The 23,076-nt window shown below is 43.5% G+C and overlaps 1 protein-coding gene across 14 annotated transcripts in view; it reads right to left on the bottom strand.

The window, feature by feature from the left end:
* The window catches only part of LOC120896128 (RNA-binding protein Musashi homolog Rbp6), a 592,490-nt gene that overhangs the window by 18,580 nt on the left and 550,834 nt on the right, over nucleotides 1-23,076 (bottom strand). For 12 of the 14 annotated variants that reach the window (XM_040300013.1, XM_040300010.1, XM_040300009.1 and 9 more), the window contains 4 exons: nucleotides 17,686-17,768; nucleotides 17,474-17,558; nucleotides 11,773-11,805; nucleotides 9,361-9,444 (listed from right to left, as the gene is read on the bottom strand). In XM_040300013.1, the coding sequence (XP_040155947.1) occupies nucleotides 9,361-9,444; nucleotides 11,773-11,805; nucleotides 17,474-17,558; nucleotides 17,686-17,768 (285 nt within the window). The remainder of the gene's footprint in view (nucleotides 1-9,360; nucleotides 9,445-11,772; nucleotides 11,806-17,473; nucleotides 17,559-17,685; nucleotides 17,769-23,076) is intronic. The other 2 variants (XM_040300017.1, XM_040300007.1) reach the window with 1 other exon arrangement.

Below are 23,076 nucleotides of genomic sequence, written 5' to 3'. Positions count from 1 at the left end.
GTATCAAAAAATCGTATGACCAGCTATTAAAATGCGTTTGTTGTGGGCATGGCAAGAAGCTTTGCGCGGTACAACCATCGACACCGGCCTGATGTGTGCGCGGTTGCAATTTATTCATGTATTCATTCATTTTCATTTATTCACACCAACGGATTCGCAAAGCGGTTTTGTTACTTTTGGGGGAAGTGTTTGTTTTTCATTTGTTTGTTAATTGGTGCGAAGTTTTGTTTTACTTTCTCATTAAAACTTTGCTTTGTTCGCTAATTGCTTAGGGTTGTTGTTTCCCATGATCATTTGATCATTGTTTCCGGAAAAAATAAAATCCAATCCTTTCTATTATCTTTCATTCGTTTGGTAGCACTATTGCATTTTTTTTTTACATTATATAAACGTTATGTTGTTGAGATTCAACCCTTTTCTTGCCTTTGTTCGGAACTGTTTCACGAAAAATAAGGCAAAATAAAAACGAACGCACATTACATGGTGAGGTGAGGCGTGATTAACTTCCCGATCCGTCATGTTTTATGTTGAAGGTGTATTGAATGATTAATTACTGCAATATGTATTGCCAGGAGTGTCATTAACGTAGCGATTTCTGTTTTTTGTTTGTTTGTATAATCTGGTTTCACCCAACACAGCTCGGAACAACGAAGTGGACATGCCAACAGTTATTCATACAGTGAAAGTTAGTGTAAGGTATGAAGCAGTGGAACGGAGGGAATGAAGTAGGGAATATGTTGATAGGGAATTTGGAACGATTGGCACCATTTGGCTGGCAACGAATAGATTATTTGCTTTGCTTAAATTTACGTTTGTTTTAAAAGCAATTATCAAATAGAATAATTTAATTTACCACCATTAAAACCCCGCACCCAACACAATGCAACGGCGAAAAAAATATATGTTGAAGCGCCCTTTTTCAACCAATGTAATATCCTAGAACAACTGCACTGTGCAAAGGTGCACATTAAGCTTTACTTCCGTGTACTTGGTCTTTACGCAACGGCAAACCAACATTCCAACCGGTTACAGTGCGTGTGTGTCCGGTGTTCAACACACTCGGCCCTGCTCTAGCCACCGCAACCGATACATGATTGTTCGCTTCGTATGGTGAATTATTTCGATCAGCCACCATTTATTATTCATGCCGTAAATGGGCAGCATCATTCCCATTCGACCACCAATTCGAATTCACTCAGCGCTTGCAATGCTCCCGCTACGTCCCCTGTCATTGCATTTTCCATCCACACATCACCGCCCGGTAGGCAAATTTTCGCCTCGCAGGCCAACGCCTGGTGATGATGACCGGTATTCATCACGATGTTAGAATTTGTAATGAAAATGTTAATTTACCCTCAAACCAAAAACATCATTTAAAATGCATTCGCACTTGCATCGCCCTCGGTCCTCCCGTCCCGAAAGTGGGACAACATTATCTTGCCTCTTGTCCTCCCCTGTACGGTTCACGGATTAGATGTGATGTAGTTTGCCGACCATTAACAACGTGCATCGTTGCACCGGGCGTACGTGAGTGCAATGGTCGAGAGGTGCATACTGATTTGGGATTGGATAAATTACCGCAGATCAATCGCGCGGGCTCGAAATTACAAGCCAAGGCGGGTTTGAATCGCTCCAAAATTAAAGCGTTTGGAACCCCTGCGTTCGTCATCGTAAAAGTGTAAAACTCAACACTTTGTTGCGTTCGAGTTTCGTGCAATAACGACACATACAAACACGACTCCCGCTTTATTAAGGAAGAGTGGCTCAAATCAAAGCACAAACACCTTCACTTAACACACACACACAGCTGCTCAACTGGAATTCCATGTGTACGCAGTCAACGTGCACACGCACAGTGGCCGGGGCCCAATCGGAGATCGAAATGCAAATTGCCAATTGCCAGCAACCCGTAATGACTTAATTTGCGTTATCGATTCCGTGAGTGGATTAGCTCCGATTTCCATGTTTGTCGAAAATCGGTACGTGAGCAGTGCCGCCCGAGCGCAAATGTGTTTGCGCATTTTAAGGGAACTGTTTGGCGAGGGAATGCTGGAGGCAAAAACCACCCAATTTCCAATCGAGCTGGTCGATGGTCGACCTGGTGTGGTACGGTGGCAGTAGCTCTGCCCGGCGTGATAAATCTAATGTTTTTCCAAGAGTGCCCCTTTTTTGGAGCGAGTGGGCCACCCGAACCCGTACTAACATACTTAGCGCGCGCGTGCATTTGCATAGTTTGGTGTGGCACGGTGTTTTGTATTTATTTTATTGATTGAAACGTATTTGAGGTGCGCTTCATTATGCGGTGGCCGCTTGGTGCAAAAGGGCTGTGCTGCGGGCAGCTGAGTGTAACGGCTGTTAACAACCCCAAGCACACACAACCGCGCTGTAGTGAGGTAATAAAGGAAAGCAGTTTGATTTATGTTTAAAATTACAATTTATTTAAACTGGCCAGTACGCCTTGATGAAACATGGTTTTGAAAGCTTACTTAAAACGGTTTGTTTGGTTTCAAAAATGTGTGTGTCCATGTCGTAGTGTATCTTTACAGATCTTTGTGTTTAAGTATATAATTCCTTGTTGTGGATTGTTTATTGTTGTGCTATAAATCTTTGCTCTGTTTGTTTTCATTATACGGTGAGGAACGGCTTAATTGTGTTTAGCTATCCTGCTGTTCTTCCCATGTTAAATTCCCCAATTACAACCCGCAACGTGCTCTTGGACGAACGTGCTTAGGACGATGACGTCGACGGACCCATACTGAGATAGTCGCCCATGATGATACGGTTCTCGGGCATGACCCCCATTACACCTGTAGCGTCCCGGTCACGGTAAATCGATGCACAGACAGACAGAACGAGGCGACAGTGCGAGAGTGCAGAAGTTTCGGTTTCAGTTACAGAGTGAAAGTGATGGATACGTGACGTAGTAATGCGCCGAAAAAAAAATGAAAGGAATAGAAAGGGGAGAGAAAAGAAAGGAAAAAAAGAAAGAGAAAAAGAGAAAAATTGAAACATTGAAAAATATGGCAAACGCACATGAGATAACAAAACAGCAACACAGAAAACAAAACAAACCAAAACTCTGGTAAGGTTGGTAACGGCTAAACACACTAAACTACTATAGGTTCACACACACACACATAAAGGAAAACAATATTAAGCAACCAAAACAAGGACTCGAACAAACGCGATGCTAACATAAATCGAAGTTAAAGAGCTGTCCCGTAACAGTATACTATAACAATAAAAGAAACAAAGTAAAAAAAATCCCATCGTAAGCCTTGAACCTTTTCGCTGTGCTCTCTCGAAATGTGGCGTCCCTTCGCTCGACAACTTAACTGTCTGGTTGGAACAATAAAACCCATTTACGGTGAACGCACATTAACATATAAGAAGCGCCCGTAACATGGCATATGCTCCCCGAAACCAAAAACCGTACACCGCACACCGAGATAGTGGCAAAAGCACTAGTGGCAAGGGCGTTCTATATTACAAGCAATTTTTGGCTACAAACAAAACAGCCAGGCTGCCCTCCCGGCAACCGCCACCGGTGCCGCCAGCCGAGTGGAGGCTAGATAAGGCTCGACAGCAATAGATTCCGCGGTCTCGTACGTGGTTCGCTACCTCGCAGTGGCAACCGAAATTGCGGTGTCGTGTGGATCGTGCCCGAAAGTCGATGCCCGACAGTCGCGATGCATCCGAATGACTTCATTCGGTGAGGGTGGCAGCGCTGGTGCTTGTTTTAGACTGGCAGCAAGATGGCATTCGCGTTCGCCATAAAGAACGGCAGCTTATGTAGTGCCGTGGCCTGACTCTTCCTCTTTTAGTGCATTTGCATTTGCACAGCGATTTCATAGTAAAAGAATGCGTTAGTTGACTTTTGACGCTGCCAAAGATGAAAGTTAATGTGCCAAACGAAAGGGGTACCGTTTAATGTTCTGCTCAAGAAATTGTGCATACATAAATTCGTAAATAAAATTACAAATGCGAGGCATGTAAGTTACAAAACCCACTGGCGATAGTGTCCAGTGCTGCTGACGATCCGAAGCACTCACTCGCCTTTCAAACGGGCGCGCTTAATTGCTCAATTAGCTTATCTGATTGAAATGAAAACTAACATCCTATTACTGGCGCTTTTAACGGGGTGGTGTTGCGTTGGTTGAACTGCGGCACGGTTGCTGGTGTGTGTATGTTTTTTATTTTAATTTTCCTGTCCTGCCCCTAATGGTGGTGGCGGTGATGTTGGTGGCTGGTACTACTTTCCAACCCTGACCGTTACGTCGCATACCGCGCCTGCTGGGTTGCATTTTAACAACGATTATAAACGTCGTGCCAAAGCGGAACTATCTCACATGTACTTAGACGGTGCTGCTGCTGCTGCTGCTAGTGCTGAGAACCATGCAAAGGTTCATAGTCCATTAAAAATACTTAACCTGAAACCACTCGGCTCGAAATCGTTTCGCTAACAATGCTCATAAAACTTCAACCCTGCCGGTGGAACGTGGGTCATGGTGCGCCACGGCCCGACCAGAGCCAAGCGGTGCTTAGCAAAATGTGCCAGCAGGTATCGTGAAATGCCGTGCCAAGAGCTCGCCAAGCTTGAAAGGCGTTTTGCGAGAAAACTTCTCTACACACCACAAACACATACACACCTACCGACGGCAGCTGGCCGGATTCGCAGTGCGCTAGCGTGAGGCGAGAGTCTTGCCCACCCCCCATTGCCCAAGAACAAGGCGTTCGATAACGCAAAGCGACGAGCGGAATCGTTGACGTTGGCGGAGGCGAGTTTCATGTTTACGCCCCGGAAAACTATCAAACCGTCACAAGCGTTCCCGCTGGAGTGGGACCAGCCAGCCGACCCGAGCGTTAACTACCTCTAATTAAAATGCAAATCCACACCTTAAGCTACCCGGGGGCCAGCCGCCATTGCAATCTCGGCACTGGGGCGGTGGTGGGCCGGATAAAGAGACGATAGCTTCCACCAGCCAATGCTCGGAGCGCATATCCGCGAACGGGAACGGAACGGGTTTTCCTATAAATCATATCATCGCCGCCGCTCGGTTTCGGTTAAACAACCGGGCAGCACCGGGTAAGGTGAAAGTGTTTGCTCGCCAACTCAATTATCACACACACACACACACACACGGTGCGAGATGCGGTGGTCCGTCGTCAATCTTTTTGTCCAGCTTTGCCCGTTTTGGGAACCGTTGCTCAGGAGGAGCAGTAGTTACGAAGGTGACGGTGGATACATTGGTGTCCCGGTAGTGGGGAGTAAACATCGGCTGGACCGCTCGAAATCCTCACGATGCTCGTCGTTTGATATGGACGGGGTAATTTCCTATGCATAGGAACTCGCCTGTCGTCCGGACTTTTGGGGTATTGAGACCGTGCGATAGTAAAATGACAGATGGGTGTAATGAAGAGTACTGGTCTTTGGTGGCTTTGAAGGTTTTAGCGATTGGTGGGGAAACCTTTTCTGGGATATTATCTCATCTTCATGGATATGGTGGCCGGTTGAAATTTAGTAACAAATCCAAGAGTCGACCTTAGCAGAGTTAAGCCGTGGAATGGTTTCTCTTTTAATGAATGTGACTCTTCCAGATGAGGGTACTGTGTTGAGGTCACCAAAATTGGACACTCGAACTATGAATTTCGATAGGGAAGCATCTCAAGAATAGATGTTTCCAACAGTTTTTTCCCCAATTTTGCAGAATATGAGGATGTTAGTGAAATTTAGTTACATATCAACTTTAGTTAAACCATTTGACACATTACTGCAAAAATTTGGCAAAAAATATTTGGTACAGAAATTACCTCCATCAATCACACTCCTCACACTGTTCAACTATCGCTTTCGCGTAGACCTCACTCCGGTTTCGAACTTTGATTAACCAAGACAGGTGATAATGATTGCGATTAGCGCTTGACGGAAGATAAACAAAGAGACAAATCCCCCACCATCTTCCTGCCATACTGTCTCCAGTGTGTTGATTGACATGAAAAGGGCGTAAGGACTTCCATCCGGCCCGTAGTGTGCATTAGCACATAAGTACTCGTGCGAGGTACTACACTACCATCAAGAGGTACGTTTTACCCTGCGAGCAGTGAACTACACAAAAAAACGTCATCCCTGATCCGCTGGGTGATGAAATTCAATTTATTATCAGGCATAGCAGTCTTCCGGTAACCGATTTCTACAACCGTCACAGCGTAAGTCAGCTAGTTTCCCGGTCGCTGCTACGCCCGCTCATCAGTTATTATATGTAAATTTATGGTGATAAACTTTACGCCCCTTAGTGCCGAGAGTGGGACGACGACGGCGACTGAACCGATTTGCGGTGTTATTAGTTTCCTGTCAAGCTTTCCCATATTTTCGCACTCGTCTGGCCTGTGTGGGGCTCTGGCTGTGTGTGTTTTTGTCACACGCTCGAAGTGGATGTTTATTTTATGATATAATATATGACACGCTCATTTGCACCTCACACACACACACACGGACACAAACGCCCATACTGAACGGATTTCTAGGCGTAGGGGCTTTGAAAAGAAAGGGGTTAATCCGTTCCACGGCCGGCACATTAGGAAGTTGGTTGTAAAAATAGTAACCAACAATCTTGCTGAAAGCGTTCAATCGCAAGGACACGCCTTTTCTTGAAACTGTTTCGGGTGTAATTCACAGCCTGTGAGCGCGGGTGTGTGTGTGTGTGTGTTTACCATATCGGATTTACGCGAAAGTGTCACAGGAAAACAAACATACACGTACGCACGCCTGTGGATGTCCTAGTTTCACCCCCAACCAACACAGCGCATTATAATCACTTTATGAATTATGTAAATGTTTGCGTTACAAACCACACCCTCAGCCCGGCACTCGAATGGCTTTATCGTGCCACACATATCGGCCGGCTAGGTGCGATAGATTTTGCACCGACAGTGGGTGGCAGTGTTTGTTTTGATCTTCTTTTTTGTCACCCATTCACGGCCATGGTGGAGCGATGGTGGAGTGAAAGCTTAATATAAAATATACCTGTCAACAGTTTGTAACGCTGCATGGTCGCGATGGCTGCGGACCGGTGATAGCGTGTAGAGAGCATTTTGGTTCTATGTCCTTTTTTTTTGCTGCTGTTGTTGACTGCCCGTTAGCTGCTATCAGGCATCCCTGCCCTAGGCATCCCTCGGCATTAGGCCGAGTGTGAAAATTTATAATCATTTCGGGGAAAAAGTATTATGTCATCGTCGAAATGATCCAGCATTTTGTCCGCTCCTCATTACACAGGTATCGGGAACCGGTAACAAAGTGTGAGAGGCCGGGGAAATGTTTTTATTTTCTATAAATCCCCTTAGGAGGGACGCAAGAATAATAAAAAAAAAACCACACCGACCTGGTCAGGCGCAAAACCAAAATGTCATTCTAATGCGCGTTTTGTTTGGAGTACGAAATAATCGCGTCACCACGCGCGTGGTCAGTGGTGTGTTGTTACGAGATAAGCTCGATGCGAATGGAAAGGATACTTTGTGTGAAAACGGTAGCACCATTTTTGTGCCCAAAGTAAAAAAGGTACGATGAATTAGCCCGTTTTAACGATGTAAATACAAAAGGAAACTTTTTGTTAAACTTTTCTGAGCCTTTTCAATTCTTCTCAGTTTAAATGGGTTGAAAAGTTTGTTATAGTTATCATTTAATGTTGCAGCTAGCTGATTCTACAGAACAACTGGTACCATTTAAATGCTTTTCTTGTACGTTGATTAAATAATATTGTCTATACTGTGCTGGTACGGTTACTGCGATATCTAAAATTGTGCTATCTATAGTTTTATCTGTTTTATATACTTCTTGCATTTAAGAAGAGATTAGTTAAATGTTTAAAGCTACATATCTGCTACACATTATGCGTGCAGCAACAGCGGCGAGCTAAAGTGAAGAAGTTTTATGTACGAATCAACCTTTCCAAAGCTACAGACAGGTAGAAAGCCCTAAACTGTGATGCTATATTTTGCATTATCTGTATCCTCGGTATTATCTCCAGTGCTAAGAGGTTCAATATTTCTAAAAGTTAGCTGAAGTAACTGGTAACTAGTTCGACTATTGAGTTGTTTAGATGCAAATGTTTGACTATTTCAATATTTTGTATTATTACTGATAGCAATTGTTTGACTAGTTCAATATTTCGTATTATTACTGAGAGGTCTAAGAGGCTTGAAACGGCATAAATTGATAATATTTTAGTTATTTATTTTTATTTTATTGCCTAAATGTACCATTTCGCGTACCAACGGACGTGTTCGCATTAAATTCATTCACCGCTGATTAAACCAGCAACTTGCTTTTAAAGTTAAATTGACTGGTGTGCAATACTGTTAACTTAATACTGGAACGGTTCATTTCATTAGCATCAGCACATCTCCCACCGAAGCGGCAATAAAGTTATTAGATTTGAAATTTTTGATTCTATCTTCCTCAAAGTGGACGAAGCGCAAAATGATCCCTCACACAGGATCGTATGTAAAAGTGGGCAGGCAAAGCAAATGTGCGCCATTTCCCGACAAATCTAGCGATAGCAGTCGCAGCACAACTGTTGATCGCACCAAACGCAACAACGATCGATTGTGGCGATGTCACAGCACAACGACCCGATACGATTTGTCCCGGCGCCGTTCGCCAACATTGCTGCTCGTCATTTGGTTCGATTGCGTCCCTCCCTTGAACCGGTGCTTGGAGTAGCCTTGGTGGCAAGCGCCCGGCTGGCCGTGTCCGCGTCTGCAGCCGGATTGTCTTGACACTCAACGGCAGACGGCAGACCAGGGGTGGATGAGTTTGTGTCAGTACCACCCGCCGGCTGCTCTACGGCGGCCGCATCGGACGGTGTCACCGTAACCGTGTTGGTGGATGCGGCGGACTTAACAACGGTGCAAGCAGTGTTAAGGGCAACCGAGTGGGCAAGCGTCGTCGCCGGTGGACGCGCCTTCGGCTGCATTCACAATTGCAGTGAGTGGTGGGTGTGGTGCGTGGCTGCAGCGGCCGCTGCCGCAGCAGCTGCAGCCGTCGCCCCCGGGTGGTGGTGCGCCAACAGGTGCCCCAAGTGTTCGAACGGATGGTGATGGTGGTGGTGGTGGTGCAGCGGATGGCAGGACGGTACGGAAGCACCGGACGCGGATAGCAATGGATGGTGGTGGTGGTGGAGGGAGGCGGCGGCGGCCGCAGCAGCCGCAGCAGCGGCAGCAGCGGTGGCCGCCGCCGCCGTGGATTTGCCCCGCCACCAGCGGGGGAGGAGGACGAGTGGGAAGGATTGTTGTGATGGTTGTGGTGGTGCAGGTGATGGTTGCCTGTTAAGTGTGCGTGCAAACTCGCCAAGTTAAGGTTACCTGTTGGGTACGGTAGTCCAAAGCTCGGGTAGCCGGAAAAGCCACGGCCGGCTGCGTACGCAGCGTACGCGGCAGCGGGGAAACCTGTGAAACAGTAGAGGGAAAATGGTAGGGAAAGATAGAGAGCGAGAGAGAAAAGAAAGAAAAAGGGAACAAAGGGAGAGAAAGGGAAGGAAAGAAAGAGAAACATTAATTAGCAATTATTTTTATTGTGCATCTGTGAGTATAATTAAGAGAGCGAAAACACATTCTTCCGTGTTAAATCTGTTCAAGTGTTAAAATTGGGTGGGATCATATGGACGGTAGTTGACTGTTTGCGAGTTCGATAGATAGCTTCGATAGAGGAAATCGAAAAAAGGGACATTGAGAAACGGAAAAACAATATTAGCAAAACTGAGACGACGAACTTACACAAGCACAAACAGATGCACAGATGAAATCAACGAGTGGACATGTTGTTGTATGCATCAATTTTCAATTAGATTCAGAAAATGTCCTGTTTGAGTTTGGATGTTGCAATGCTTTGTACAATACTGTTTGACAGTCATGTATGACATATGTGTTGGTTACCTGATACCTATATTTGAATTATGTTTTAATACTGCTTCTCTTTTGACACTTAGTTGCTGAGCGCTTATGATATGACATTCCTCTTTGGAATTAAAAAAGGACAAATAGTTTTGGTCCATTCAATAATTGAGAGAATATAGAACAGCCTTGCAGACGTTCCCTTGTTTACGTTGAAGAAAGCTAGATTGGTATTTACTGTATCTATTCTGATTATTTCTACAAAAAAGGATGAAACAAACTAGCAAGTTTATCCTAAAATTGTTCACTTATTCCTCGGAACGCTATGCAAAACCATGTCTAGTTATTATTTGTATATCTAAAATCTACATACTGATGTCATGATGATTCATGTAAATAAAATATATATAGATGAATAAATTAATCTTGTATCAGGTATCACTCAGACATTACTATATTTATCTAGCATGTTATTTATGTAATCAATCAGTTAACGTATCTACACATGATACAGCTGCAGTACAAATACTAAACCATATTTTGTTCCACTTCGTACGTCGATTTTTTCTGTGTCTAATCAGTTTTGATGCATACTTACACTCTTTGCCATTGTGCGGAGCGGACAGAATCTTTGATTGAATGTAATAAAAGAAACAATATTGCCATTTCATCGTTGATTTCTTCTCGCAAACGTTTGTCAGTGTTACGCAAATACTTAAGCACGTACGAATATTTGTAGAAGGAAATGATTGTTTTGCAAAAACGTTTTCTATGCAGTATAGGATAAATGGCCGAATATTCAAAATAAACTATCACAACTATTGAAAAAAAAAAACGGAAAGATCTGGAAGGTTGAGGAGGAAAAAGAATGATAATATTAACAGCTAGCGAACATTAAGAACAAGCTACACTGTAAGGTGAATGTGAAATATGTATTTCAGCAATTTTGTAATCTTCTGTCCTGTAGAAATACAAAATCCGGTGAGTTAAACGAAGTTGAAAGTGCAGGCATATGGTTATAACATATTTTTGAAGGGAGTATTATAAAAAAACTGCTTAGTTTAACAAAATGAAAAGAACAACGTCAAGTGCACATGTGTATGATGCACATGTATCTTAACTTTTAATGTACTGCATGCCCGATAAGAGTCAATAAACCATAACGTCCATTTGAAAGAGGCAAACAATTAAAAAATTTAAAGATAGCAATAACATAAAACCATTAAAAGCACATATAATAAATGTTGTTGATTTTACATTTAAAAAAATATGGCACACATCGACAACAATTAATATTTTGAAAAATTACATATTGATGTGAGCTAGCAAATAAAATGTGTGTAATTGAATTTAAATTAATAAAATTTGTGTTTGTTCTTTTCATGATGATGATAAACCAAATGGAGACAATGTTATTGATAGCGTGCTTGCTGCAGTATTTGGCAGCAGTTGAACAGAAGCGATAACAACGTAAAGTTAGTATTTTCAACAACAAAAAAGGGAAACATATTTTGTCATCAGTTGAAAATGTTCGCTGTTTTTTTTTGTTTTTGTGTGTGGATAGTTTGATAGTAAGAAAAATTAAAACCTTTTGCCATTAATTGTTTATCTGATATGGTTTTGTAATGGTATTATGCTTTAAGAGATTGAAGAGACAGCTAAATAATTTCAGTTTTTGCTATATATTATGTTTCCAATTGCTTTTCGTCTAGATTTTTTTTTATGTTTAACACAATGTACCGTGCACACGGAAGGTTCTTTGATTTGTTCTATATGTATTTTGCTTAAGTTTGCTTGGTTCCGACAATTGCATAGAATAGGAAGAAAGAACTGTAGGAAGAGTTTGTTTGGTAGTAATAAAGAGAGAAATTTAAATTTTCTTACCATCAGGTAATGTCCCCAGCGACCACATAAAATCTAAAAATGCAGAAAACGAAAAAAGAACGCTACGTTTAGACACCTGCTAGTGAAAAAAGGGGTTTTGTTTTTGTTACCAATTTGGTTTAGAGACAAAAAGGAAAACAAAACAAAACGAAAATCTTTTAAAAATATGGAAGAGCTGCTTTTCTGCTTGCGTTCGTTTGTTTTACTGCAAAACAGAAATTGAACGAAGGGCTAAACGATAGATGGCGTAAAACATGGAATCAGCCGTTCGCTTCATAACTCTTATGAGCTTAAGCACAACTGCAATCATCACAGGATACTGACGGGTGGAATGTGTTCTGTAGCAGCTGAAAGCTGACAGACATGATCGATCTTAACACAGCGGTAGGCTAACTGGCAAACAAAACATTTTGGTATTGTTATTTAAATAGCAAAGCGACACTACATCCATTATACAGAAATTGAACATCAAACGGAAAACACAAGGAGTAACTGCATCTAGAACACTATGAACGAGCTGCTGCTGGATTCGATCAGAAAAAGAAAACGAATGGGATGAGCTTGAGCTGGATGAAAATGGATATCAAGAACAAAAAGAAAAACGAAACTCTATTCAAATTAAACACAGCAACGACACTACGGTTTTGAGATTTCGTTTACACAAAGGAACACACACGTCTAGGCGTTGAATGAGGGCTTTTAACACAATTTAAAGGATAAAAGGGAGGGGCGGTCTGCTTTTGCTTTCACTGGCAACGATTTCATTTTCGCTTGGTTTTGTGACAAAACTATTCAAAATTTGAAGAAACAGGAAAGGATACCGAAATCACGTTCACACCCACATTTTGTCCACCACGCTAGCCAGGGCGCGCTCGGAACGGAAGATGAAATGCGTCCCTCCTAGAGCGACAACGAAACTATCAGCACACATATGTAACCACGCGCACACGCATACAAACACACGCACACTCTGAAGTTAATGGACTATATAGTATAGTAAAGCTATAAACTACCGATATATCAAACAGTGTCAAAAATGATTTGCTATAAGCTACTATTTTGTATATTAACCTAATTTATATCTAATAGTATAGTTTTGGTTTCGTTCGTTGTTTTCTGTCTTGGCTAGTTCAATGCGCTCATCGCAAACTAATCGGTTCGAATCGAAGATCAAACTCATATCATCGATATGTATGTCTTTACTACTGTAGAGAAAACAAAATTACAAAAAAACACTCTATAGCTAATTTCAAACGGATATGGTACTGTATGATCAACAATTGAATAGCGTATCTATTCAATGACAAATCGGAAACACTTCAAACTCACGCACACTGCATATAACACACGAGTTAACTCTATTCTAGGAAACGAGTGTTTCGAAAATTACCAAAATGGAATAAAGCGTATCGTATAAAAAATTTAGTTCCATATCACACCACATGTATCACTTGCTTTGCTAGGCAAATTGATATTACGCAATCAATTTGGCCACTCATGAGAGGTTGATTTAAAATCAGAAATCCGGGCTTTTGATTTTGATTGTGTCGTCTAGCCGCGAGTGCTTGTTGCTGGAGTGATTTCCGGTGTGACTTAATACTTCGCACATCACGCATCAGGGATGTACATCACGCTCTGAAGCTGCTGCTGGTGCGAAATACTGGGCAAGAATTGACACTATTTCTGTTACCACTTACCTGGGAGCAAGCGTTTGTTTTTCTCGTTGCTTCTTTTTTGTGCGAGTGTTTAAACCACTTTTCTCACCTTGCGCCGCTTTTCGTGCGGGATCAGTTACGTTCCGGAAATCTGCTCCGCAGCAGCTGCAATCAAGCACTACGTTACATCGTGTTAGCTTAAACTTAGCTTAAGTACTAGTTCGTAGATGTAAATTGTGTTAGTTATCAATGCTAATACTGGAGCTCTAACGGAAAAAGTTATGTTCAGAAAACTAAAAAACAAAAAATGAATTAAATTTAACAATCGGCACGAGGACGCCTTGTGCTCGTTGATTTGTGAGCACGAACCGGTAGGTAGGTCCTAAGTTTAAGAATGAAAAACATGTAACAAACGGCAAACTATCACTCTTACTTCACGCTCACTCAACAAACTGTCCTACAGACTAAATCACTCGCTTTGACGACTAAGAATGACTAAGAAAGGGTTGTCTTCAGAACGTACAAGAAACTGTTTCTTCTCGAGTTTGAACTTAATAGCTAAGATTATTGTCCCACTATAGATAATCATTGCAGGGATTCGTTTTTAATCGTTTAGTTTCATTGCGTTGTTTTCAATGTACTTTTCGTTGCGTTTCATTTTGGAGAGCAGAATGCAAAGGATGGTTACATTCTGCGATGATAGATTAACGACTTTTAATGATGTTACCGTAAGCCGTAAATGTATGATGCACAGTGCAAACAATCGTGTTTTACTGCAATCATCAGAGCATTTGTAGAGCAAAAGCTCTGTTGAACTTGCCACAATTGCATTAAAGCAGATGGGGGGTCACAATCTGGGAGATTTCTTTTGAGGGTTATTATTGCAAATGTTTACTGATCCAACATTATTGTGTCTTTTTCTTTGCATTATTAAAGCATAATAGTATTTTTTACATTCATGTTACATCTGTGATTTGAGTCACTCTGTGCAGAAGCAGGTATAAGATACTAATATTGCAATTTGTTTTTGATTATATGTTTAACAAATTTACCAACTCACGCGTAGATACAACGTTTATCAATGCAAATATATTTACTTGCCCATTCTTTAGTTACGTCTATCTTGTAGAAATGGCCTTATATTGTATGTTTCATTTATTGTTTTTTTTTTTGTTAGTTTTTGTTTGTCCCGAAAATAGAATTGAAGTGAGTGATGTACGAACTTTTTGTTTGATGGCACAATTAAAATGTTATTTAGCTTCTTTGAAACATTAGCTATTGCTCTCAATGTTTTTTCTAGAACTGGAATGCGTTAGGTGTGGATAACAAATCATTTAAATCGACACTTTTTGATTTGAAAAAAAACGATGTTTTTGACATCGCTTTTGATTGCCCTTGAAGTCAGAAACATTTTCGTCTTAATTTTTTTCACGAATCATATACAATTACTAGTGCATGAAATGCATTTCAAAGTTGCTTGTATTGTGAACAAACCGAGTTAAGAAAATATTTGCAGCTTATCCAGTAACGACAGAGTGCGAGAGCTTCATACGCTTTGCTGGTATGCAACTGTTTGGTGTGTTGTTTTTTGTTTTTTGCGTTACACGTGGTAGTCATATGATGATCAAACAGGAATTGGGAAAGGATTGGTAGAGATGGTTGAATTTTGGGTATTTAAACATTTTTTTCTGGGTGATAGAAACGAATCGCGATGTTTTGCATTTGCTGCCAACACATAACGTTGAAGCCACGGCCACAGACAAGCGAGTAGTTGGATTAAATGTAATGATGCGTGCCATACTAACAAGGCAAGGGAGTAAAGAGAACAGTAAGGTATGTAGTCATTTTTAATCTTTTGCCAAATACAGACAACGCATAAATATCATCAACGGCAAAGGGCAGGGGCAAATTCTTTCACGAATAACTAGCGAAAGAATCCACAGTCCATTCGTTCACCCGCTCCTCAATTGCGGGCAATAAACACTCCGCAGAAACTCCAATCCTCAGCTAACCACTTTAGTGACCATCCTTAACCAACCATCCCACCCTGATGAAGCACAGTAAGATTCGGGCGTACAAAGGTTAAGTAGTAAAACCGGAAGAGGAAAAGTTTTGCCGATGCCCTTTGCGGCGCAAGATTTAATGAGAAAAGTGATGGTTTGCCCATTTCGGTCCGTGCGTGTACGAAGCGCGCACGCGGGCGGAGATCAGTGGCGGGTAGCCTTTGAGTTTATTAAAAAACTTTTACCACCAGTGTAAGAACCCACTCTGCTGGATAGGAATGAACCAGCGAAGCAGGCAACGGTTGATGAGCACACCTACCCAGTAGGATTGCGGCTGGGGATGAGAAATGTTCCTCAAGTGCGGGAAAAAACATTCGCAAAGAATCTCGAAGAAATCCCACGAGAGCATTACCGTTCGATTGTTGCCATGCATTCTCTGTTTGGTTGGAGGGTGGTTTTACGCGAGAAGGTGTTTTGTTATTGGCTTCGGCCGCTCAGCAAGAGGTGTTTGGCAAAGTCTAATTGACAGACTATACGGTGAAGCAATTTTGGCTCCGTCCACATCACCACGTGAGGCTATTTATGATGATTTGATGAACAAGGGCTTTAATTAGAACCATTCTGGTCGCAAGAAGTTGGAAATGAAACTCTACGCTCTACACTAGAACTACGGTAATGGCAAACAAAACCGACTGCAAATGTGTTTTTTTCCTCTTTCTCTCTCTATCGAGAAATCTAGCTGATATAAAATGGTGTTTGTACTGTAGGACCGAGGGCATAATCGTTTTTTTCTCTTTTTCTCTTGTCTGAGTGCCTATTTGTCCTTTATCTCCCGCTGGAAGGGAATGCTACGCTTGATACAAATATCTCTGCGGTATAAAAAAATACGGCCGCCAGAGGCTACGTAGAACAGCACTACTCGAGAAAAACCTAATCGTGAAGGAGACTACACTTCACGCTGCTGCCCTCATCTACACTCTACTACTGGTCGTTGTTTCAAAAGATCAGGTCACAACATTTGGCATACAGTGGGTTCATTGATGAGATCACTTTACAACACGGGAATCGGGAGGAACAAATTTGGAGCTATATCCGGGCAAGGAATGCATTGGAAAGATTTGAATGCTTTCCACTGTAACTACCTGTGGATGAACGCGTACAAAAGATCTAACCATGTTGCTACTCTTTTTCTTCTGCAAGTCTTGTTTTCGCTTGAAAGCTCTTTAAATCGGGAGAAAAAAGATAAATGTCTTCCAAAACAAGTAAAAATTTTAATACTGTTTTTCAAAATTCTATTGCCACTTTTATGGCTCTAGAATGTGTTTCTCGCGTTTAGCCCTCGAATATCCAACGCCTCGGAGGTCTACTGGGGCCTCTGCACCTGAATAATGGTGGTGGTTGGCTGTCAGAGCCCGAGGCTGGCCGCCGCCTGCAACGGGTACATGCTGGCCAGATCGAGACCCTGCGCCCCGAGCAGATCCCCGATCGGGTAGGTCAGTGTGGCCGTGGCTCGCGGCTGGTGATGGGCAGCAGCAGCAGCAGCAGCGGCTGCAGCAGCCGCTTGATGCTGATGATGATGATGATGATGGTGATGGGCGGCCGCCGCAGCCGAGGCGGCAGCAGCCGCTGGATGGGCGGCTGCCGCCGCAGCTACGGCAGCCGGATGCGGTCGCAGCGCGTTGGCAGCGGCGGCCGCATTCGCAGCCAGCAGCCGCTTGAGCGAATGTTCGTACGCGAGGGCGGCCGACTGTTGCGTGTTGGCGTTCGCGTTTGCGGCCGCCGCTGCCGCCGCGTACTGCAGCAGGGAGGGAGTGGCGGCCGAAGCCGCAGCTGCGGCAGCTGACAGGGGCAAGATGTGGGTGGTGGTGGCGGCGGCAGCGGCTGCAGCGGCGGCGGCCGCAGCCGCCTGCTGGCTCGTGATAGTGGCGGGCAATGGGTAGGGAGCATAGCGCAACGTCGACCCGACCGTCGAGCTGGTCGTGGGCCCGACCGGCCCGAGCGTGCTGGAGGAGGGACCGGCGCCGCTCAACACTACAAACTCACCGTATGTCCCACGCCCGGCGGTACGCGTTTTGGCCAGATTCGCTGGAAGCATCACTTCTTTGGGCTGTGCTTTTTTACATTCGACCTGCGAGAGGGAGGCGAGAAAGGAAAGGGATAGAGATAGAGAGAAAGAGAGAGAATGAAACGGTGATACAATTGTGTTTATATGTTTTATGTCAGAACGCATGTAATTAGACGAGTTTGCCACCTACCATTTTGTTATTGATTTCATGGAAGTGAATTTCGCAAACTTTGTCCACTACATCTTCACTCTGAAATGTGACAAATCCGAAGCCTGTGGGAGAGAGAAGGAGAGAAAAGGAAAATACATAAATGGTAACGATGTGATGTAATGAAGAGCTGTGCTTACGAAAAAGAGTACTAATAATTAAACAACATTCATAAAAATATGAAACCCTTAAGAAAGTGAGCGAGAGACTGTTGACTGAAAGCCACTAACTCATCAAATAACCACTAAATCAATAACTTTTATGCCACTTTTGGGCCCTTCTTCCGCACAACAAAAAGAAACCCATCAAAACATAGCGAAGGTTCGGAAGGGAGATGGAACAAAAAACAATCCGATTATTATTTCACCGGAAACGAATCGTGGGAGAGCAAAAACAGGAAGAAAAAAACTTTCTCTAATTAAACGTGTTTCGTTGATTTCACGTTCGCTTTTTCCCCAACCCAACAGCGGGTTCTGCCCATCTTTTCTTCCCGCGATTAGCATCGCGATGGTGGTTTTGTGGAGAGTGCATAAATTAAGATAGCAAAGGAATGAACGCCCGATGGCGTTCTGATTTTCCTCCCGAACGAAAAGCGAACTGAGCTCTGGCTTGTGTGCGTTTGGGTTTTTTGTGTGAGAAGTAAGAAGCTACAACAGAAACCCTACAAATGCGCGGATGATTGGTGGCGTCGAATAATTCTGCATTGCATAGAACGTACGGCAAGGGGCAGAGAAGAAGCATGATGGGAAAGGTGCAACACCAGCGCCAAGTTCGCTCCTTTTTTACCTCCCGCGTACAGGCGAACCACAATGGAGCCACCCAATTTCATACCCACCGGCCAACATCGTGGCAGCTCACCTTCCGTCGCCCGGTCGCGCGAAGCGAAGGGCGCGAGTTAAATTGGAATAATCAGAATCAGAAGGTGAAATGAAAAGTGGGAAAATTATGTCGCTTGTTTTATTTATGATTCCGTCGGCCCATCAACGGCCCATCGGTGGGCAGTAAGCTTGTTTTTACGTTCGTTGGGTTTGCTTCCGGCATCCTTTTCCGTGGTTTTCGTGGCTTCTCGGGCGCTTTACATTCAGCAGAGCCACGCTGAAAGTGGACGGTGTAAATGTGCTTTCCTTCTCGGGGTTTACTTTTCGTTGCCGGACCACTTGAATTGATTTGTTTCTCATTTGCCTAACTCAACGGCTCCCCTCAAAAGAGTCGGATCGGTTGCGTTTTTATTTGGCTTTTTTTCGGAACGCCCCACGTGCCCCCAACTTTTGGTCGCATCGTTTTATTATAAAACACAATTCTTCCGCGGTTCGGTGGTGCCGCGTTCGATGGAGAAGGTCGAGGTCCAATTATTCCGCTTACGCACTTACGTTTCCGTCGGGCTGCGGGAGGTTTTCACAATTGACGTTACATTAGTGTTTCGAGTTTGAGTTGGTATGGCGCAGTTGGGGAAACAATAAAGAGAGGAGACGAATAAAAGATTTTATCTTGCCACGACTTTGGTTCACCAATCGATGAACAACAGTGTTTGGTGGTCAATGGTAATGATGATGGGTGACCGAATGTTGCCTCCCACACGATGGAGGGGGGTTTGAATTAGACAAAGGTGACCTTTGTTGATGGGAACAGTAAAGGTTGTTAAAATGTGCCCGGGATGAGAAGAGAAATTTTTGAAAAACTGTTTAACTTATTTTAATAATCCGTGGTCATACAATCTAAAGATATATCAATTAATCGAATGACGAGAGTCGTCTAGATGAGGATAGATTCAAGTACGAGACTGCCTCCATTCCAACATTTTGATATTAGCAATTGGTTACTTGGCGCACAAAAAGCATTTCAGTAAGAGGCTACTAACTCATCTCGGAAAAATGAGTTTCCCCACTTTCAAGCTTTCAACAGTGTGCTTCAATGTGTAAATCTTTCAAGGTAAAAGAAAGCGCAGAAAGAAAAAAGAAACAATAAAGCCTCCCATACTGCGCTTTGCTGAAAACACAGCCAGTTGGGCAGGCATAAAACATGAAAGGCTTAGACAGCTGAAAGAGAAAGATTTTGTGCAAAAAAAGAGAGAGTAAAAAAAGCGACAAATCGAGCTCGACAAGAACAACAAAGCGTAACAAAAAAACGCTTTTGAATTCTGCTGGAATCATGTTTTAGCTCTGTCTTGAAAGGAAAATTGCTTTTATCAACAATAAAAAAGTATGTTTAGAGGCTTCCCCTTCCACCCGCTGCAACCCTTTGACATCGCACAACCAGCACATGCTCAGTCAGAGGAGGGTTTTTTGTTCTGTCGCGCTTTAGCTGTCGCTGGAGTGCGCTGTATTGAAGCGCCCATTCCTTTATTCCCGTCGTATGTGCAGAAGGTAAGCGTGTGTGGCCCATTCTTGCCTCACTTTACAATGCTGCAAGATGGAGCTGACGGCACGTGGGCGATGGCGCGACCGGGCGGTGGAGCACACGTTACGCAACTAACTTTCATTTCGACGTATGTGATGATTCTTTCTGCCATTTTTAAATTCACGTTTGTGTTCGCACACATATACACATAAACAGATGTGCGCACACAAACATTGGTGTAGCCTGCACGTGTGTCTCCTTATAGTCTCTTTTCGCTTATTTGTTACTTATTCATGCGAATCATTTTCAAACTCACCTACACACACTCATACACACGCCCATGCTTCGTCGGCATGAATTGGGCTGACAAGGGGGGGGGGGGTATGGCTCCCGGAGGCAGTAACTAGCGCTGCATGGGAATGGAAGGTAACGTTAGTTTCTGGCACACGTGTGCCCGCCACCGTGCACCATTTGAGTCGCCAGTTTTATCTTCGCTATTCGTTTGGAGGATTTTTTGTCGCACTCAAACAATTTAAAAAAAATCATTCGGAACGTTCTACCCATGAGAAAGGGCTTTAACACATGAGCAAAAAAATAAAATAAAAAGAAAACTAACTCGAACACAAACCTTTCCCCTCCAACCACCCTACCCCCAGACCTCATTCATATCACTTGCAAAATGCTTTCAATCGAATGAGAATATGAAGCGTGAGATGCAATGTTTTCCACGAGAGCATTGCAAACAAGTAGAGAGAAATGAGAAGAAATGAAAAAAGCATTCTTCGTCTTAGACAATTGTCTAGTCCCGGGACTGCTACTGCTGCAGCTGCTGGTTTTTTCCACTGTCCCATGGCTCCTTCTATCACACCCCCCCCACCTTCTCAATTGAAAATGGTGAGAAAAATCATGAAATTCAACCGTGCAGAACAAAAGCATTTTGCATTTTTATGCACTTAGACAAACGATGGCTCCGACCGTGGGGCAACGTCCGGGAGGGGTTTCTGCTGCTCCCGGTCATGGCGCGCCAGGACGCCAGGAAAGGCTGCCAAAGAGGCGGCGGTATGATCGTTGCGATTCTTCGTCAAGGCTATTGCCGCCGGTAAGCAAAGCCCCGCAATTGCTTTGTCTCCTGCTGGTGAAAGTGTTGCAAATGTCATTAAATTTAGTGGCACAAGAATGCCATTTTTATACGCTCGGCTGTCGAACGGGAATGGAAATTGGTTTGCCGCTCAGCGAGCGTAGGAGATGTGTTTGAAATGGCTATGCGAGCGTGCGGGAAAGCATTGGAATGGAAGCTAAAAAGGTTGTTGAGATATTGAAGTTTAACAGTCATATGCATGGTGCTGCTCCAAGAGCTTTCCTAGCTTAACCTGGCCATTTTGAGCACTTTGAAGTATAGCAGTTTAAAGAATAGAAGTTTCGTTTTCGTTAGAAATAGGTCAATGATGAACATAGAATAAATAAAACCATACACATTTCAAAGCATCGAAAATGATTTTAAATTCAAATTTCAAGCTTCATAAAAGCCAGGCAACGATTAATTGTTTCGTTATGCCATCGAATTCAATTTCCGCACATTAATCTGTTGCCATTGTAATCGATCGAGTTCGCGATGACATTCCTTGATTGCTTACGAAAAGCTCAATAAACGTATTTTCTCTCTAAAATGTGATATCTTACACCATCAATGTCAGCGGTGATGTGATTTTATTTTCTCCCAGTCACCATCGCCCAGCCACACATGCGATGATGACAGTAATGAAGGAAAACAGAGAAGCACTGTAAGGTTAAACTCGACAGAACAAATCGATGACAAGTCGGTTGCAATTGCTTGGCAGTAGGGGGGAAAGCTGATACGATGGACTGATACACGTCCGCGGCTGATTCATAAGACACACACACACACAGAGCGGTCCAGCAATCCGGCAATGGGTCCACAGAAATATATATCCCATCCTCATCCCGGATAGGAAGGAAAATATCATCTTTCTACTTTCTGTAAACGCTGGTGGTAGTGGAGCAAAAGTAGAAGAAAAAAAAAACACACGAACGAAGCGCACGGAAGGGCAAGGAGGAGGAGAAAAAATAAATTGGATCATTAAAATTAAATGATGCTGAAATTTGCTATCGATTCCGGTGCGATGCGAGTCGAGCCCGCCTTCGAAATCGTTCGCTGTCGAAGAAGATTTACTTCCTCCCTGTGTATCTGTGTGGCTGTGTGCTTTGCTCCTGGCGAAGTGAGAAGCAAAGGAGGGTTTGGTTGTTTTTTGCTTGCGCTTTATTTTTTATGTTTTATGTTGTTTGCCGGTCGGTCGATCGGTAACAAGTAATGATCGCTTCACTCCAGGCGTCCAGGCTAAATGACGGAAAACGGTTTCACTCTGTGCAAACGTTTGTGTGTTTGCTTGTTTTTTGTTTCACGAAAGCTTCCGCAGAAATGGGAATGGGTCAAAATATTAGCTGAAGCAATGATGTAAACCTGTTTCGAAACGAGCCGTGGCAGTTGGAAAAGCTTATTCAAATAAGTATGTCAATTAACAGCAGCTTGTGGGCTTGAGCGTTGCTCGATAGTTGCCGAACGATTAAAAAACTTTTATTCAGCACTCAGCTTGATGATTTAGCCTCGACACTGAACCGTGAGACAAAACTGTGTTCATTCCCTGCCCCGGTTTAACCCCGGAAACCCCTTTTTCACCCCTGTCCAAGCGTATTTAGCGCATAATCCTTTTCCTCCGTCTCTTTTTCCATGCTAGCATTTCCGTGATTCCGTGCAGCGCCCTTCAAGATGGCCATACACACGCGCACGCTTGGACTTGCTGTCTTAGGAGCTCGGCTCGGAGCAATTTATATCGATGGACGGTGTAATAAATTTTCCCGACCCATCCCGGCATTGGGCCGGCAGGCAAAAGGGCAGTTTAGCGCCGTTCGTCCGTCAAACTCCCGTCCCGTTCTAGGGGAGCAATTTTCGATTGATTGCTTTCGCTCAATTGTGCTACGTTCGGAAGCCCTGGCCTGGCCCACACACACACACACACA

The sequence above is a fragment of the Anopheles arabiensis genome, chromosome 2 (assembly GCF_016920715.1).
Source record: "Anopheles arabiensis isolate DONGOLA chromosome 2, AaraD3, whole genome shotgun sequence".
NCBI classification, from domain to species: domain Eukaryota; kingdom Metazoa; phylum Arthropoda; class Insecta; order Diptera; family Culicidae; genus Anopheles; species Anopheles arabiensis.
Note: the sequence above shows the minus strand (reverse complement) of the source record. Positions and strands in the feature narration are given on the sequence as shown.